Source organism: Perca fluviatilis, chromosome 10 (assembly GCF_010015445.1).
Source record: "Perca fluviatilis chromosome 10, GENO_Pfluv_1.0, whole genome shotgun sequence".
Classification (NCBI taxonomy): Eukaryota; Metazoa; Chordata; class Actinopteri; order Perciformes; family Percidae; genus Perca; species Perca fluviatilis.
The window spans coordinates 822,344-841,702 of record NC_053121.1 but is presented as its reverse complement, the minus strand read 5'-3'; the positions used below and the strand labels follow the sequence as shown (position 1 = coordinate 841,702).

General features: G+C 41.6%; 2 protein-coding genes across 2 annotated transcripts; one reads left to right on the top strand and one right to left on the bottom strand.

Annotated features, from left to right (window-relative positions):
• The first annotated feature begins 84 nt into the window (after positions 1 to 84).
• Positions 85 to 2,757, top strand: insb (preproinsulin b). The gene is made up of 3 exons (XM_039814413.1): positions 85 to 419; positions 1,696 to 1,898; positions 2,483 to 2,757. The coding sequence occupies exons 2-3, from the start codon at positions 1,709 to 1,711 to the stop codon at positions 2,626 to 2,628; spliced, it is 336 nt and encodes a 111-aa protein (XP_039670347.1). The 5' UTR covers positions 85 to 419; positions 1,696 to 1,708; the 3' UTR covers positions 2,629 to 2,757.
• Positions 2,758 to 2,971: 214 nt separating this feature from the next.
• Positions 2,972 to 18,663, bottom strand: hmmr (hyaluronan-mediated motility receptor (RHAMM)). Its single transcript, XM_039814412.1, has 20 exons — positions 18,509 to 18,663; positions 18,162 to 18,260; positions 17,979 to 18,055; positions 17,792 to 17,869; positions 13,579 to 13,767; positions 11,224 to 11,310; positions 10,976 to 11,087; positions 9,069 to 9,134; positions 8,196 to 8,269; positions 8,028 to 8,098; positions 6,920 to 7,266; positions 6,671 to 6,819; positions 6,054 to 6,268; positions 5,308 to 5,424; positions 5,033 to 5,200; positions 4,273 to 4,950; positions 4,100 to 4,172; positions 3,817 to 3,993; positions 3,531 to 3,684; positions 2,972 to 3,397 (listed from the first exon to the last, which is right to left on the bottom strand). The coding sequence occupies exons 1-20, from the start codon at positions 18,552 to 18,554 to the stop codon at positions 3,381 to 3,383; spliced, it is 2,994 nt and encodes a 997-aa protein (XP_039670346.1). The 5' UTR covers positions 18,555 to 18,663; the 3' UTR covers positions 2,972 to 3,380.
• Positions 18,664 to 19,359: the final 696 nt, after the last annotated feature.

Here is a 19,359-nt window from a genome sequence, read left to right as displayed (position 1 = left end):
CACTAGTGGTCACTAAACAAGCCTGCAAGTGCTCTAATCTACAGTATGTGATCAGAACATGACGCATTTGTCTTGTGTGAGAGCGTGTGAGAGGTGCCAGTCAGGACAGCACACAGCAGGGATTAAATTGGCGTCTCCCTATGTGACTGCCATCCCTTAAATTTATCCCACCTCTGATGTTGGTTCCCACTCAGTTAAATGACTTAGTGCCACTCAAGAGCAGGATCAACATGCTTACGGGTCAGTGTTAATGAGAGGACCGAGCATTTCCCGCTGAGGCTGACAAAGGTGCAGAGTTATAAAGGGGAAAGTTATATCTAGCCAGGTGGAGATTTTCTCTGTACATTTATAGTCCTATAGGCCTAGCCTTTTCATTTGTAACAACCAACTGCTCTGCTGCACTGAAGCCTCAAACACAGGTAAGCAAGTTTCTCTGTATTCCCTTAAGCTTCCAACTTTTAAAATTGATGTGTATAATAACCAGGGATGAGAGTAAAGAGTCGCACGAGCTTGGGATACAGCCAAGAGGGATAGAGGAGTGGCGGGCCAGAAAGAGCACTCTGCCAATGTAGTAATGCCTGGCACAGCTGCATTGTTAAAGACACTGTTAAAATGATTCATTTTCAATCCAATAGTCTGCAGTACACTATAAAATGTCCACAAAAGGTCTATATAGCTTCCAAATGACTGCTAAATATGTTTTTCACCTTGAAACAGGAACTGAACTTCCAACTCTTGTAAGTAGCCATCACAAATGGGATTTGACTAATGACAATTCTGTAATCTTGGCCAGATCACTCCCACTCTCACATTATAGCTTCTAAACCTGAGAGAGCAAGGTGTGGAGTGCCCTTGTGGATACACTGACAGTATCCACGGCGATGGTGTCGGGACATAGGCATTCTGTCTAGCTTGTAATAGATGGTGCTTTGATAAACCCTGGGAATTATAATCAAATCAATAATCATTCTACTTCAATAGGAGCTGTGTAGAAATAACATTAAACATAACCTATATTGCGGTTTGTAAATATGAACAATAATATTTCCAACACCAAAAAGATAACGTACAGTAGAGTCTTGGGGCTGATTTTAACTTTAAACCAGCACTAAACCTATCCAATTATTTCAGGAATTTACGTATCATTACCCGCTCACCCCAGTAAATAACTGAAGTCAACTTAGGTCATCAAGATAAAAAAAAAGATCTTTGCACTCATCACATTTCTTAATCTTTCACTTTGCCCACTTAGGCTCACTCTAATGCTTTAGAGATTTGAGTCAAATATCATCCAATGACTTTTCAGCAGACCGTTTTCTTTGGTCTTTGATTTCCAATGAAATAATTAATTGTTCACTTTTCTGCTCACTTCAAAGCTCTTATTTTGAGTTGGGGTATTGCTGTGTGCCTTCAGTGTTTATCTGAGTTATACTCTCAAAGCCTGAAGCTATCTGGTAGAATTTCAAAGGAACATCGTAAAACATCTATATCTAAAGTGATGCCCAAGTGTCATCAAGAAAAGGTCTTATCAAATTTGAACATCATTTCATCCTTTTAGCTTTCCCCCACATCTCAAGGTATTAACTATTGATGGGTGGATTCAGTTCTACCGATTGTTTCTGAAACTTATAATAAAAATTTGATCAGATTTGTACCGTGTTTGGTGTAAACCTTTCTTTATGTGCTCTGTCCAAGAGGTCTCCCTCCTATGGCCAGGGTACTATCTATGGTGTCCATGCTGTTACTGCTGCTGCTCTACTCTCCAGGGGTGTCCTCGGCCCCCAACCAGCACCTGTGTGGCTCCAGCCTGGTGGACGCCCTCTACTTCGTATGTGGAGAGCGGGGCTTTTTCTACAGGCCAAACCGACCCTACAAGCGAGACCTGGAGCATCCGCTTGGTAAGGCCACGTAACGGTTTGGACTTATTTTGTTTAACTTGTGTAAAATAAGTTTTAATTGTCCCCTTAATGGTGGGAGTTCAGAAAGGAACAGTGTGACATTGGCCCCAACACGCCAGGGTGGCTTTGTGTCTCTGCATTCACTGCCCACCATGTTTAAAGTTCAGACTCAGTCTAATGAGAAAGCCAATTTGGATTCCATCCATTTGTCCGAACCATCATTAGCGTGCAAAACCCATCTCAGGCCTCTTTTGAATTCAGTGGTGTGGCCAGGCTTTTGGTTTCATGTCGCTTTCAACATCTATGATGTGACAAATCCAATAACCACAAACCTTGTGCAATCCCAAAATGGCTCATTATGTTATTTGGATGCTCAAACATTATCTTGACAGTTTGAAGTCAACTTTGATATGTGTAAACTATGATAAACCACTGTTGGAGCTCCGTCATATCTCCTCTTGAAGCATAGATTAACAAGACTAAACGGATTGGGGAGATCAGATTACCTAGCCATTTAGGCTCCTGCCTAAGCAGCAGCAGCAGGACTTAGCACAGGGCTAAGGAAACTTTCTCCTCTTCAAAAGGGTTCCTGCCTAAAAGGGCCAATCAGGCGCAGCGGCTGTGGAGCGCTCTGTCTGGCCGTGAAGAGCCCAAGGTGAAGAGAGGCATCGTGGAGCAGTGCTGCCATAAGCCATGCAGCATTTATCACCTGGAGGGCTACTGCAACTGACTCGCCACTCCACGACTAGCACCACTCATAGCTGGTAAAATAAAAAAATCCAATACTTGCTGGCTATGTCTTATCAATTGAAGGAAATAAAAGCTTCATGACCCATAACCCAAGGCTCCGTTCCGCAAAGATGTGAATGTGTGTTCTTTGTAGCGAGTATACATTGTGGATGAAACGTGGGTTGTAATAGCCGTTTGCTGCGCTCCAACCTGTGGCTGCAGTCCTACAGTGCTCTCTACTGGCTGAGGGCAGACATGGCTGAGAACATCCAAGCACAAAAGGCTTTGTAAATAGCTAATTTTTACATTTGGGGGAGTAAAAAAAAATCTCAGTAACACTTTAGTTTAACAAGAGTATTAAAATCTGTCTTTATTTACAAAGAAGAAATAGTGATCAAGAGCTATCCCACATGAAATAGTTACTGGTTCTGCAACCCTAACAATTGCTGAGAAAGTTAAAATGATAAAATCCCAAAACACATCTCATTTTAATGCTGACTATGCTATTGTCCTCTGGACTGTGTGTAGACTTGCCATCTACTACCTCATTATTTTCACACACTTCTTCTGGACACATACATGTCTTTTTAAAATCAAAAACAGATACATACACTCTATGTAACAATTTGCCACAAAAGGCTGTAAAACCACTTAAAATTGACACAAAAATATTTGTAAAAAGGTTAATAAGCATTTAAAAGTCCAATAGAAATTCAATTTAGTTGTCACTTCTTGTCTGGCAGAACAGCTCCATTATGCATAATGATTTCCTGACAAAACAAACAAAGAATTAGGCTTCCACACAAATAGCTTAGCAACTACATGAGGTGAAAATCGTCAACACAAATCATAACTGTTCAATTACTGTACTGTAGGTTTATGGTGTTGCAGTTTAGTACTCACCTTCTTTTAGAGATTCACTTCGCCTGTTCTCCTTGTTGTGTTGGAAAGCTTTGCTGGGATCAAACCTGCAGTGAGTAGAACCAGGGAGCTTCGACTTCAGCTGCTCGAGATCACTCTTCTGTCGGCTCACCTGGGACCGAAGCTTAGACACCTCCTACACACACACACACACACACATACACACACAGAGAAAAAAAAAAATGGCGATGAAGTACAGGCACTCGGGATAGAGACAAAACACATGCCTATGGTTTGGAAAGCACTCTGTGCTGCTGGCATGGATCACCTGTTTTAGGGTGATATTCTCATCTTTCAGCTTCATCACATGTTTTATCTTCTGCTTCTGGTTCTGGTGGCCCAGCAGACGAGCGTAGGCATCGGACAACTTGTTCAACTCCTCCTGGTTTGTTCCGTTTTCATTGAGTAGCGCATTTCGCTCTGCTGCAAATGCATTGAGCTGCTCCTGTGGGCACACAGCAGCATTAATATTGAGAGGGGTTTCAACTCATCGAAAGAGGATCGCGACTATTCAGAGATTTCAAATTCTAACGGATGTAGAAATGACTGACCTGGAAGGGCCTGACTTTTGTAAACAGCTCCTCATATTGTTTCCTCCAGTGTTCTGTCTCTGAACTCTGGGAGCTTAGAGGAAAGGAATGAGGAGTCAAAATGTGCAGTAGTAAAAAAAAAAATCACACAAACAAAAATAAATAAATAAAAAAAAATATCCCATCTTGTTTACCTTTGGAGTTTTTGTCGCTGCTCCTCCATCTCCCACTGTAGGGTCACTTTTTCCTGAGTCAGAACTTGCACCTGCTCCTGCAGAGCCCAGCTGTCTTGTCTCCGTTCTTCCAACTCGCGCCGCAGAGCTCGGGTCTTCTCCTCCATGAGGTCTAATTGGGCCTGGAAGCCCGGACCCCCTTGCCCAACTTCATCCAGGCGGGACTGAAGCAGACTCCTGTCCTGCTCTGCCATGTTTAGTTGGTTTTCAAGAGCAAGTGTGGCCTGCTCTTTGAGTTCTGCTTGAGACAGGAGACTCTTGTTTTCCCCGTTGACTCTGTGAAGCTCTGCCTGTAGTCGGAGCGCCTCTGACCTGACCTGCTGGTGGTCTTCTCTTTCAGCCTCCAATGCTGCCCTTTCCTCCTGAAGGGCTGTCTGGATTTTAACTCTCTTTTCTCTTTCCTGTTGGAGCTGTTCCAGTAATGCCCCTTTTTCCTGGCTGACCTCCTCGAGCAGTTTCCGTGCTTTTTCCTTCTCATTCTGGAGCAGAGTTACACCCTGACCTCTCTGTTCCTCTAGTTGCCCCAGTGCCTCTTCTCTCTCCCACTGTAGCTGATGGATCAGGGCAGCGTGGCTCGCCTCCATGGCCTTTATCTCTTCATCTTTTTGTGCAAGGCGCGTCTGCACCTCCAGCAACTTTCTGTCAAGTTGAGGAAGAAAGGGGAATATAAGAACGTGACAAGTTATTTCTACGCAGACTCAAGGTGAATTTTGAAGCGTACCTTGAATTCTCCTCCCTGGCTTTGGCTTCAGCTAACTGCCGCTCCTGGTGCTCCTCTAACCCCTCCTTCACTCTGTTGACCTCCTCCTCTTTCTGCTGCATCATTCTCTCCACCTCTGCTTCCAGGTCTTTCCGTCTTCCCTCTGCTCCCCGCAAAGCCTGTTTGGCGCTAAAAAAGTAAGACAAGGAGCCTGTGACGCTCACACATTGACTGAATGTTAACCTAAACACAAATCCAACTCACATTGCAGGAACACTGACAACTGGAGCGCTCACCTGTCCAGCTCTGTGACAATGTCTCCCATCTTGCTCAGTGACTTTGTGTGTGCCTCCTGGAGTTCTGTCATGGCTGCTAAATGCTCCTCTTTTAAGGATGCCACGTCATTGCTCTTACTAGAAATGAATGATAGATAGATAGATAGATAGATAGATAGATAGATAGATAGATAGAGAGATAGAGAGATCCCGGGCCTGCTTGCGTTGAGGAGTTAACCTCTATATATGGGCGCCCGCTCCACCAACTGAGCTATCTGGGCGCCCGAATGTAAGACTTTTTAAAAGCTATAGTGTGTAGTTTGTCTCCCCCATGAGGAACTCTAAGTAAATGACAACAGCGGCAGCGTGTACACATGATAAAAGCCTTCCATGATCACGCACATCCCCCACCCCTCCTCCACACAGTTGCTAGTAGCCAAGGAGGACACGGAGGATTAAAAAAACATGGACTCTTCAGAAGAGGTCATTATCTTCACTCGAGTTTCTGCATGCGAAAGTCGCCGGACGCCACAATCTTGTGAATATAGTCATACTGAGAAATCCAGAGAGAGTTGTGTGGAGCTGATAGTCTTAATTAGCTTTGTAGCAACTAATCTGGCAATGGCTTCAACGTAACTGATGTTCATTAATATCAAAATGTTACGCACTAAAGCTTTAAGGCCTAAAATTTAGATTTTGAAATGTTAGACTTTTTAAGACCCTGTGGAAACCCTGCTACTCAGTATGCTTGGCCTTTGGTTGCTCACCTTTCCAACAGTGCGCCGGTATCACTCAGCTGTCTCTTCAGCTCCGTATTTTCCTCCTGCAGCCTCTCGGCCGCCTCCTGCCTCTGGCGCTCCTGCTCCTCCAGGACGGCGAGCTCTCCCAGCACCTCCTCCATCTCCTCCTTCAGCTGCCTCAGCCGCTCCTCAGACTCCTTCCTCTCCTGCTCCACCAGCACAGACAGTGAGTCCACCAGGGCCTGCAGAGAAGAGGAAAATAGTCCGTCACGACTTAGGTCATCCTGCACTGAATCAAAAAAGAATGTGCCATGTAGGGATGTGCAATGAATCAAAATTGTATTTGCAATTACGATTTTGGCTCCTAATGATCACAAAAACGATTATGTTGCACATTATGTTTTGAAAGCAAACTTATTTTGTCTTGTGTTCTGAATGGATGTATGAAGGGAAATTTCACAGTTCTAGGTGTTTTCAATGTTGATTTGTTTGTTTTTCAATTTCAATAATTGCAACATCTTCCCAAAAGTCAACAAGGAAGCATGCTAAGTAATTGTGATTTCAATATTGCCCAAAATAATCGTGATTATGATTTTATTTCCCTAATCGAGCAGCCCTAATGCCATGTGAGACGCGTGCGTAACCTTTTCTTTCGTCAGTTCCTCAGTAAGAGCAGCGTGTTCTAGCCCAAGCTGAATCCGTTTCTTTTTCTCGTCTCTTTTAGCTTCCTTTAGTAAGATGAGCTCTTTTTTTAACTCCTCCACTCTCCTTATCCCCTCCTCCTGAGTCTTGCCTAAAAGAAAAAAAATAACCACACAATTCATGCATCATATAACTGTCAATTATTTTTTGCAATTTAAATCAACATTGCGACGGGATCTTGGTGAACATACTTCTCTCTTCCTCGGAGAAGAGACACCTCTGTTCCAGATGTGCCACTCTCTCGTCCAGCTCCTTCTCCGTCCGTCTGAGCACCTCTCTCAGGCGAGCCAGTTCTGCCTCCTGCTGTCGAATAGTCGCCTGACACTCTTGGACTTCTTGGTTGGCCGAGTCCAGTTGCTCCTCCATGTCACTCACTGACGTTTGTGAAGACTTCAGCTCCAGCTCCTGGTGCTTCAGCCTCTTCTCCACTTCCACTAAAGCATCTTTAGACACCTGCAGCTCTTGTTGGAGTTGCTGGGCCTCCACCTCTTTTTGTCCCAGTACATACTGGGTGGTTTCTAGCTCCGTCTCTAGTTGCCTGTGGGAAAGTGGCAGGCGAGTAGGGATGTAACAATACACTCAACTCATGATTCAATTCACGATACGATTTTCTCAGGATATTTTTTTAACAGAATGAGCTGCAGACAAATTACTGAAAAATATTCCTTTATTTATATAAACTGCAAATACAACAGATGTGTCCTCTTATCAAAAGGGACACTGAAATTGTATTTTATGTTAAATGACAAAAATTAAATTAAAAATCAAATCCCACATCAAGATAAATAAATTGAAAGAAATGTCTTCAAATAAATGAACTAAGACATAGTGAGGTCTGAGCTGACTCCGGCACAGCTCCAGCGGTCTGCAGCAGATACGCAGAGCTTCTATTTTTGACGAACGACGGAGAGTTCCACAGCAATTCAGCACACGGCAGATAGTGCGGGACAGGAAGTCGAGCACAGAAACAAAATAAATATCCGGTTAATTTTCAAAATAAAATACACCGTGATCACGGCGGATCATATTTCCCTGAACTACACCTTGAAAACACAGCACAGAGCTGTTTCCCCTCTACTCCTCTGGATGGAAACTAACTGTTGTTGGTTTTGTGGTTCTATTCTACGTGAATTTGCGAGATCTCGTTGGGTCCTCGTGACTACAGCTGTCAGTTATGGCCGCAGCCGTTCCGCAACAAATCCGGACCTGGTGGGTATTGACGGACGGCGGAGCACGCAGCAGACACGCAGCGGAGCCGGTCCGCATGCTGTGGAAATGAGGAGTTAGGCATGTGCTTACTTCACTTTCTCCATTTGAGAACCAGCAACGGTGTTCTCCTGTGTCTTCTCTCGGAGCTTCAAACGGAGATCCTAAGAACAAACAAACAGGGGAAGCGTGTTTTTCACAAAGTCTGAATAAAATATGTCCACCTTTTGTAAGAATTGTTCTTACAAGCCAAGTTTATACCTGGATCTGGTCGTTGGCTACATCCAGGTATCCCTGCACGATTCTGATCTCCTCCTTCAGCTCCCGTATCGCAGCTGGAAAAAAAATAACAGAATTATGGGTGGTAGGATAAGGAAGCAAACCCACAAACACATCCAGGAACACTGTTACCTATAACCTATGATGTCAATTTGTACATTAAGGGACATCTTAAGGCCCAGATATACTAGCTTGTTTACAATGCGTACAAGTAGCGGCGGCGCGAACGGCGTTGTTTACATACTTGCCTGCCTACTTTGCGTGTACCCGTAGGATTAAATGTATATTTCTGAAGACGTGCACAACCTGCGCTCCAAAGGAACGCAGGATACGCGTGGCTGCCATCTTACGTACACGAGCGCGTAGTTAAATCCAAGTATATCTGGGCCTTTAAGGTGCACAAGGCTGAAAAACCTGGCAACTATTCCAGGACTATTTTTTTCTAGAAGCAATGTGTAAACACAACTAAGTGTGTGTAGGAATGTCCCGATAGCAAGTATTGGATCGAAAGTCGATATGGGCATTTTTTTAACTGATCGGGGATCGGCAGTCACCCTGATCACTTTACTCTGATCATTTATGTCAGCTGAGCACAATTTCTGGCAGAACGTAAACTTGCAAGTAACTTGGCATTACACATTAACGCGGCAAAAATGTCAGCAGTGTAGAAGTATTTTAAAACTAGAAAGTGAAAACAGTCCAACATCCACTTGCAATATCTGCAACACGATCGTTTTGCGTTGAAGTATCGGCTCAAGACTCTGTATCGGCAAATATTCAATAATAAAAAAAAAATGCACAGGGGGCCAAAAAACGTTTGTCGAGAAAAAAGCAAGCCATACACACAGAACTCACCATGCAATCTAGCATTCTCATTCTCCAGCTCTTCATTTTGAGTTTTGGTCACTCGATGGAGGTCCTCTGTAAAAAGGTAAAAATCAAAGAACAGCTCTAGTTACTTCAGAATCAGAAAAGCTTTATTGCCAAGTATGTTTACACGCACAAGGGATGTGTCGTGGTATCGTAGGTGCAAGTCACATTAAAGCATTAAAGCAACATGCACAAACACATCAACGTTTCTTCTTCTATACAGTACAGGCCAAAAGTTTGGACACACCTTCTCATTCAATGCGTTTCCTTTATTTTCATGACTATTTACATTGTAGATTCTCACTGAAGGCATCAAAACTATGAATGAACACCTGGAATTATGTACTTAACAAAAAACTGTGAAATAACTGAAAACATATCTTATATTCTAGTTTCTTCAAAGTAGCCACCCTTTGCTCCGATTACTGCTTTGCACACTCTTGGCATTCTCTTGATGAGCTTCAAGAGGTAGTCACCTGAAATGGTTTTCCAACTGTCTTGAAGGAGTTCCCAGAGATGCTTGGCACTTGTTGGCCCTTTTGCCTTCACTCTGCGGTCCAGCTCATCCCAAACCATCTTGATTGGGTTCAGGTCCGGTGACTGTGGAGGCCAGGTCATCTGGCGCAGCACTCCATCACTCTCCTTCTTGGTCAAATAGCCCTTACACAGCCTGGAGGTGTGTTTGGGGTCATTGTCCTGTTGAAAAATAAATGATGGTCCAACTAAACGCAAACCGGATGGGATGGCATGTCGCTGCAGGATGCTGTGGTAGCCATGCTGGTTCAGTATGCCTTCAATTTTGAATAAATACCCAACAGTGTCACCAGCAAAGCATCCCCACACCATCACACCTCCTCCTCCATGCTTCACGTGTGTGTTCCTTCACGGTGGGAACCAGGCATGTAGAATCCATCCGTTCACCTTTTCTGTGTCGAAGACACGGCGGTTGGAACCAAAGATCTCAAATTTGGACTCATCAGACCAAAGCACAGATTTCCACTGGTCTAATGTTTCCTGGCCCAAACAAATCTCTTCTGCTTGTTGCCTCTCCTTAGCAGTGGTTTCCTAGCAGCTACTTGACCATTCGCGCAGTCTCCTCTTAACAGTTGTTCTAGAGATGTGTCTGCTGCTAGAACTCTGTGTGGCATTCATCTGGTCTCTAATCTGAGCTGCTGTTAACTTGTGATTTCTGAGGCTGGTGACTCGGATGAACTTATCCTCAGCAGCAGAGGTGACTCTTGGTCTTCCTTTCCTGGGGCGGTCCTCAGGTGAGCCAGTTTCGTTGTAGCGCTTGATGGTTTTTGCGACTGCACTTGGGGACACATTCAAAGTTCTCGCAATTTTCCGGACTGACTGACCTTCATTTGTTAAAGTAATGATGGCCACTCGTTTCTCTTTATTTAGCTGATTGGTTCTTGCCATAATATGAATTCTAACAGTTGTCCAATAGGGCTGTCGGCTGTGTATCAACCTGACTTCTGCACAACACAACTGATGGTCCCAACCCCATTAATAAGGGAAACCATTCCACTAATTAACCCTGACAAGGCACACCTGTGAAGTGAAAACCATTTCAGGTGACTACCTCATGAAGCTCATTGAGAGAACACCAAGGGTTTGCAGCGCTATCAAAAAAGCAAAGGGTGGCTACTTTGAGGAATCTAAAATATAAGACATATTTTCAGTTATTTCACACTTTTTTTGTTAAGTACATAATTCCATAGGTGTTCATTCATAGTTTTGATGCCTTCAGTGAGAATCTACAATGTAAATAGTCATGAAAATAAAGAAAACGCATTGAATGAGAAGGTGTGTCCAAACTTTTGGCCTGTACTGTACATGTAAGCATGTGTGTCTCAATAGTAGCACTATCAGTTGCTTTTAAATCTTACCCAAGTCTTTGTTCCTGTCCTTCAGAGCAGCGACAGTAGCTCTGGCAGCTTGGAGCTCCGTTTCCAGCACCTTCATTTGGCCTTCAGTGTTAATCTGCAGGACATTTAACTCCTGGACACAAACACATACTATACATAAGCATCAGCATCTACTGCGGACAAAAATGTGATTAGCTATTGGCTGTGATTAAACCAATAGAGGATTATTTAGTAAGTACTAAAGGTATGTATGTGTACACCAGTTATACCTTGTTTTTAACATCCACCGTGTTCCTGGCCTCCATCAACTCCATGGTGAGAGAATTGATTTTCTTCTTTGTAGTGTCAGCAGAAACCCTTAAAAAAAAACACACACACTAAATTATTTTAGCACCTAAGACACTCTTATCAAGGCGTAATCAAGACAGGATTTCTAAATACGAACATTAGGGCTGGGACGATATGCTTTTGTCTCAATTTGATTCTTTCATGATACATGGGTGGCAATTCCATTTGTATCGCGATTCTACTAGTATGGTTATTCGATAGTATTGAGATTTTCTTTTCCTTCTTTAACAAAAACAAAAGTTGAATAATTCACTTCTAGAGACAATGTACCATGAGACTTTTCTAAAAAAGTGTTTTCTAAGAAGAATGACATCACATGTCAATAAGTCTGACATGTATTTAATTTGTAAAGCATAATGTGACATAATGTATTTGTTTTTCAGTTCCCCTCTGAGAAGAAAGCCAGACAAAGTTTCAGTATGCACTTGTATAATGACAATACAAGGTTTTATCAAACTTTCAGCATTTTCTGCTTTCGGTCTGGAAACTAGAGGTGTTGAAATTAATCAAATAATCAATGCATCGAATCGTGGACATGGACGATGCTGCATCGTTAATCGGCCGGCTCATAATCGATTATTTCTGTTTACAATTTAATGTAGGCCTAACTTGTCCGTTTACATATTCTGTTATGTTTTGCACTTTCAGGAAGTGCCATGTGCTCAGTGCTGTAGTTTGATGTATCCAATGTATTTAGTATTAGAGCACCGAAGAAGGTTTTGGTTTTGAAGCTTAAAAAGCTACGAATAAAATATCCTACATGGCTTTAATAGAAAAATGTATTTGATGCATCGAGATATCAAATCGAAAACATGATAATCGTAATCGAATTGAGAGATCAGTGAAGATTCACACCTCTACTGGAAACGGATATCAGGCATGAAAAGGTGTCAGGAGTGAAAAAGGTGATATTACCCCTCTAGGGGGGTCCGGGGGCATGCTCCCCCGGAAGAAAATTTTAAATATTCCATATTTTAAAGCATCAATCTGATGCATTTTGACGTTGTAATATTTCAATATGCACTCATTAAAGTTAATTTGACTGGCAAAACAGTTTAAGTACTTCTGACAATACACAATAATAAAAGTCATCATTTTTAAAAACTAAAAGGTTTTGGATACATTTTTACTTCTTCCAACCATATGTTAAATAAAGAGTCAATGTGGATTTACATATTGCAATAATATAATCTTACAATGAATCATTGTGAAAACTAAACTTTACTACTTTGGCCAGGTCATCATCAAAAATGCGAATTAGTACATTCATGAGTTTTTCCATGTTGATATTAGCTGCTTTATTTACATTTAGGCCTATTAAAAACATTGCATTGTTTAGCTTTTCATATAGCTAGCTAGACGTCTAAACTCTGGGACTTTATGTTTAAATAACTGCCATGCTGATTCCAAACAGACAGCTTTGTCAAGGCGGTTTGGGCTTCAGATAGCTTTTACACAGTGGCCATCGTTAATGACAAATCATGATCCGCTATGAACGTGCACACATGTATTGTTTGTATCACGGTCGGTCAGTAAAGGAACAGTCGCAGTCTTAACGGTAGTGGTCGTTGCCGGTAACGTACTCGTATGAAAGAGTGCACGGCCCGAAGCTTTGTGACTAGCAAGCACTTTCTTACCGCTGCTGCCGTCCAGTATCTTCCTTGAACATGCGCTGCAGAAGCACCCGGCTCCCTCAGTTTGAGGCACCAAGTGCTAACGGCTTCCCGTCTCCACCCTTTTCCTCGTCATCTATTCATGCCCAGCAACATTTGTTTTAACTCCTTTCTTAACTAAAGCTGTATCTACATGCTCCAAGTTTGATAAACTTTGCCTCCATTTTTTTGCCGCGTTACCACGGAGACCACACCGGCACCGCACTATCACATTTCGGCAAAGACCCGCCCTACTTTGCATCGGATTGACTGGACTCGTTTCATTGGTAGGTGGAAGTTTGATGATTGGTTAAATCCAGCGCATCAAAACAAATCCCATGTGGACCCCCGCTAAACATTTTCTCATCGAATCTACACGATTCACGTAGGTCACCTATTGTGGTTTCGGCGAATTTCGACGAAAGGTGAATGATTTTCACGTCTGGGATATGATGTAGTTGCCGTCTGCGGTACAGTCTAAAACAGAAATATTGACGTGAATCATAAAAAATAAAGATTGATTCTAGGGAAAAGAATCAATTTAAAAAAATCATCGCAACAATAAAATCACATACGACTTTCAAATTTCCCCCCACCCTTAATGAACATCAAAAGAAAGCACACCTTGTTTTTTAGGAACTCGTTGACTTTCTTGAGCTCAGCCCGCTGTCTGTCCAGGGTGGTGACATTGGCAGCCAGGCCCGTCTTCTCCCTGACTGCAGCCAGCAGCTTGGCCTCGGCCTTCTTCAGCTCCTCTTCCAGAGCCAACAGGCGGCGGTCCTGCTCCCCTTGCTGCTGAACCAGAGACCTTATCTGGATGGAGATCACATCACAGCTACGTTCAAGCTCAGTTTAAAAGGGGTGATAGAATGATTATATAGGGTATTTCACACTGTTCCATAAGGTCTCTTAATAGGGTATGTAACATTTGTTGGGCTGAAAATGGCCCAGGTGCTATTCTATGAGTCTGTGAATACCCTGTGAATGTGGCCCTATTTGGAACTTTTCTTCCAAATATGGTATGCTCATGAATATTTAGATGAGCTGTGCACTGATTGGTTGAGCAAAGTACATACACATACATTGGAGATGAGATAGCAGGTCTCATATTTCAGACACTGCAATGTTATACATTGTTCTTCTGCTATTTCATTACTAAATTCACTTCTGAGACTTTTTTATGCAAGAAATCAACTATGTAAAGCTCAAATATGGGCCATTTTACGAAAATTTATGGCTAATTGCAAATTTGGTAAGGTGTGTCGGACTTCAGGAGTTCTGACCAGACCCCACCCACCCCCACACACACACACTTAGCTGAGACAAAATGCAAAGTTTTGACACTTTCATTACAACTAGTGTTGTTGTAACGTTACTATTGGTACATAAAAAACCTCCACCAAGGAATCACATCTCACCCTGTAGCTAGTCAGCGCAGGGAAATTTAGCAGAGAGTGAAGCTCTGCAGGCATGTCCTCTGCTCCGCTGCGTTAGATCCACAACTCCCGCTCCATTGTCCGATATACTCGTTCTAAACACTTTTCTCTGGGCCAGTATTCAGTTTTTCAGTCTGGAACACTGCATTTACGACCTTGGTTCATTTTCAATATCCTTGAAAAACTTCCAAACTTTCTAAAGTACACAGCGCAGCTCATGTGTGAGATCCTGACAGAGCTCCAGCTCATATAGCAGCTCTGTGAAGGGGGAGAGGCCGACCGGGAAGGCATCAAACCCGGCCGGCAGTTGCCACCTGTCACGGCAGATTGTGGAGCTCCTGAAGTCCGATACGGTCATACAAAATTTGCAATTAGCCATCAATTTTAGTAAAACAGCCCATATTTGAGCTCTACGTAATTGATTTCTCGCATAAAAAGTCTCAGAAGTGAATTTAGTAATGAAATAGCAGACAAACAATGTATAAAATTTCTGAGATCTGCGCGACCTATTCAGAAGACTACGGTAGCCTCAGATCAGTCAGTGGCCTATGTAAATTTTGGGGCGTTAAAAGATAGAAGGTAGAGCCAAATAAGGTAGGAGTTGAGGAATGGACGTCAACTTTTAGCTTGGTTGAGATTCGCCCGTTTTCAACAGCAGTTTCAAATTGTGAGATTTACATAGGAAAGAGTTGTCAATGGGATTTTGAGGTTCTATGTATTTTACCCACCGAACGGTTGTAATTCAACTTTGACAAGGTAAACTCGGTTTTGCATTCTATCACCCCTTTAAAAAGGTCCCATGGAATGAAAATTTCACTTTATGAGGTTTTTAAACATTAATATGTGTTCACCCAGCCTGTCTATGGTCCCCCATTGGCTAGAAATGGTGATAGGTGTAAACCGAGCCCTGGGTGTCCTTCTCCGCCTTTGAGAAACTGAAAGCTCAGATGGGCCGATCTGGAATCTTCTCCTTATAAGGTCATAAGGAGAAAGGTTACCTCCCCTTTCTCTGCTTTGCCAGATCAGAGAATTTGGCCCACCCATGAGAGAGAGAGACATCATGGCTTTCAAACGAGCAAAGTGGCAGTTGGTCAAGGCCACACCCGCTCTCCTCCTCAATAGCTACAGACACAGAAATGGCACATCCTAAGGAAAGCTCATTGTGGGACTGGCTCTAGTGGCTGTAATTCTGCACCAAGGTTGAATTTCCGGAAAGAGACTTCAGATACAGTATTAGGGTACCACTAAGGTCTATATAAAAGAGACTTCAGATACAGTATTAGGGGACCACTAAGGTCTACATAAAAGAGACTTCAGATACAGTATTACGGGACCACTAAGGTCTATATAAAAGAGACTTCAGATACAGTATTAGGGGACCACTAAGGTCTACATAAAAGAGACTTCAGATACAGTATTAGATCTATCTATCTATCTATCTATCTATCTATCTATCTATCTATCTATCTATCTATCTATCTATCTATCTATCTATATATATATATATATATATATATATATATATATATATATATATATATATATATATATATATATATATATATATACTGTCAAAATTAACGCGTTAATTTTTTATATTTAACTCGTGGTAAAAAAATTAACGAAATTAATGCAGCTGTGTTTGTTTACTTCATGTGGCGGCGGAGAAACGTATACGTCTCCATAAGAGCAGGCGGCGCTACTCTAGGAGGGATTTACCTGATTGAAGTAGGCCTACGGGCCAGTCAAGAGTTGAAACATGGACCAGTAAGATCCCAAAAGAGAAAAAAGATGATGTGTTAGAATCCAGAAATGAATGAGCACGGGCTATAACGGGACAGAGTACTAGTTCCGCCATGTTGTCTCGTCAGGAGATGCGCCACCGGGTAAGCTGCTGTTTCGCTACATGCCGCGGCTGTGCTGCCGATATGTAATGCGGCGCGATTTGTTTGCTTGATAACTGTTACGTTGGTCACGCTGATAAAACCTTATTTGCAGTCTGATGTTTAACGCTGTCGACTCGATAGTATCCGTGACTATATTCCAGTAAATGTTTGAAATTGGTGCGTCTCACTGTCACACAAGCTACTTCCTGGTTGCGGTGCTGGAAGGGAAATGTAGTCAATCGCTTTACATTGGTAATGGATTGCTGTGCACAGCGTCGCTATCTAAAACTACACTCAATGTTTTCACTTTAGGCCAACATACACCTTTTGTGGTTTTGGGTTACTGGTTTAATGTGTAATATTGATATTGATGTGCATTTCTGTGTTTAGATATATGTGCTTTGCTATAATAATAATAATAATAATAATATTTATGATATTAAGTACTGCCTAGATTGTAATTTATATTATATATATATATATTTGTATATTATTCAGAATATGGTATATTAGGTATGTGGCTAATATTGGGGGTGGTGACAAAAATCTGCTCCCAAGTCGGACAGTTTCTAGCCGTTTCAGCAGCCTTCAGCAGGACTAAATAAGCCAAATTGTTGCTGCTGTTGTTCTGAAAGATATTAAACATTCTGAACTTAGCAGAACCTTTCCTTGTTTGTTTTCTCTTCATATTTGTAAAGTTAAGTGATTTAGCATTATTTAAATATCCATTACTACAAGCTTCAGTCTCAATTTAAAAATGCGATTAATCGCGATTAACTACAGCAAATTGTGCGATTAATTAGTTAATTTTTTTTAATCGATTGACAGCCCTAATATATATATATATATATATATATATATATATATATATATATATATATATATATATATATATATATATATATATATATATATACACACACACACACACACACCATGGGACCTTTAAGGCTGCGCAGTACGCTCAGCCATCACTGGAAAAGTGCTTCTAATTCACTTCACTGGTCTCTGTCAAAGTCTAAGGCGTCACTGTGTCCATTATTTTACTGTCTATGGTCAAAACTCACAGCACATACTTCCACATCACAGCTCAATATTCTTGGACAATTGTGTACAATAATAATAATAATAATAATAATATGTGCAACATCTGCTATTATTCACTGCTGCTACTTATATTAACACTGTACTTATTTATTTATGTTTGTACTGTATTTATGTTCACACTGCACTACAATATCATTTGTACAATCCATTGTTTTGGAAAGAATCTTTTTAGCCTATTTTTACTTTTTGACCTAATCTCACTTTGCTTAACATTTTTATCTTACTGTAGCTATGTTACTTTATACACTTACTGATTCGCTCCTTTCTTACTACTTTGTAACCTTAAAATTTGACTGTGAGCAACTGCAACTAAACCATTTCCCTGAGGGGATCAATAACGTATTCGGATTCTGATGTATGGTTAGCTTGTAGCACAAATGTTCCTTTGATGAAGTGTACGTTAGTTACCTCTTTCTCTAAGAGTTGTTGCTGCTTCCTTTCCATGGTCATGATGGCATTCTTCTTCTTTACACTTGAACCTTCAACCTATACACAAGACATCGAGCGGGTTAGTTTTATGGCAGGAGCAGTTCTAGCAGATCTGTTACTGAGGAGACATCTGAGTGGCGTTGTTACATAATAAAATACAACTTACAAGACCGTCGACCGACATAGTCCTACGGACAGGTGACACCATGAAACTTCTGGAGGGCGATGGTGGTGGCATAGCGGCTGGAGACGCACATAATAACATAATGAAAATAAGTGGCACAAAACGTTATGCTTTAGATAACTATTTGTATTTCCTTGTTGCATTATGCTTATCAAATGTACCCACCTGCCTTGACAAGTCTGAATCGATCAGATTTGTCGAAGGAAGCAGCTCCCTTCAGGTCCCCAGGTTTGATCTCATAGGACCCCGGTGGAGGGGCACAACCTTCGGCCAATAGCACAATGTTAGCCATCGTTGTTGGTTTAACGTTAAACATGTAAAGTGAAAACTGACCTTAGTTCACGTTTGTTTTAGCAATTACAGTTAACGTTAACGGGAACTTAGCTAACTTACCTAGCTAGCCAGCTAGCTAACGTCAAACACAAGCTAACGTTAACATTACTTACCGTTGACTAACTTGAGTGGATAATTTCCCAATATGCTAACGTTACTAGCTTTTGAACGTCACTTACCTACGTCCTCGTTGAACCTCTTCAATGGGGCTCGTGAAAAAGACATTTTAATTCACTGAGGTTTCACTATTTTGGACTTGCAGCAGAGAAGCTCCCACACACAAAAAAGCTTCACCGCTGAAATTTCAAAATAACGTCATATGTACGTTTACGTGCGTGTGGCCAATAGGCAGCGAGTCCTGGATGACGCTGTTCCTCCCTTTTTTGTCCCTCCCATCCTTGTAGGCTTCATATTTTGTGTGCGTGTGCGTGAAAAATCCATGTATGGAAGTATTTGTAGTATTTACTAACCATCCATAAAAAATTCTAACAAATAAACGACATTTTTCCTTTGCTCCTATCAGATGTTGAATTTTCATTATATCCACTAAGAATTACTGTAATATAGCGTATCTATGAGTCGGAATAGGAAACTATAACACTTTATACAAAGCTGTTTAAATAGGTTTTTCTTGGTTGTGGAATCTTTACTCTGTATACCAAAGAAAATGTACTTTGTATTAACATTGCAAAAATTAGCACGTTAGAAATGCTGAGGTCATGAGTCTACACTTAGCCAACCAGATCCTACTGACCCAAGACATTTTATACTAAAGCCACCAACCAAAACCTGTAAAATTTCCTAGGTATTTAAAAAAAAAATCACATTTGGTTTTATTAAACTGCTCAATTATATTTTCTGAAAAATGTATGTCCCCATATGGTCTGAATGTTTTCCTCCTTTAAATCCCTTCTATTTATTTAAGTCTGCCATGTTAAGTCACATAATTTAACTTATTCTCCTCATATCATTAAACTATTTCTCTGTGTGTACATGTCAGTGGGTCAACAAACCTAGCCAGCTAATTCAT

Excerpts from the sequence above, each read along its gene's own strand:
- insb (XM_039814413.1), top strand. The coding sequence starts at position 1,709 with ATGGCCAGGGTACTATCTATGGTGTCCATGCTGTTACTGCTGCTGCTC. Across the intron at positions 1,899-2,482 it reads AGACCTGGAGCATCCGCTTG|GGTTCCTGCCTAAAAGGGCC; the intron begins GTAAGGCCACGT and ends CCTCTTCAAAAG.
- hmmr (XM_039814412.1), bottom strand. The coding sequence starts at position 18,554 with ATGTCTTTTTCACGAGCCCCATTGAAGAGGTTCAACGAGGACGTAG. Across the intron at positions 6,269-6,670 it reads AGGAACTGACGAAAGAAAAG|GCCCTGGTGGACTCACTGTC; the intron begins GTTACGCACGCG and ends TCTTCTCTGCAG. Across the intron at positions 5,201-5,307 it reads ATTGTCACAGAGCTGGACAG|CGCCAAACAGGCTTTGCGGG; the intron begins GTGAGCGCTCCA and ends TTACTTTTTTAG.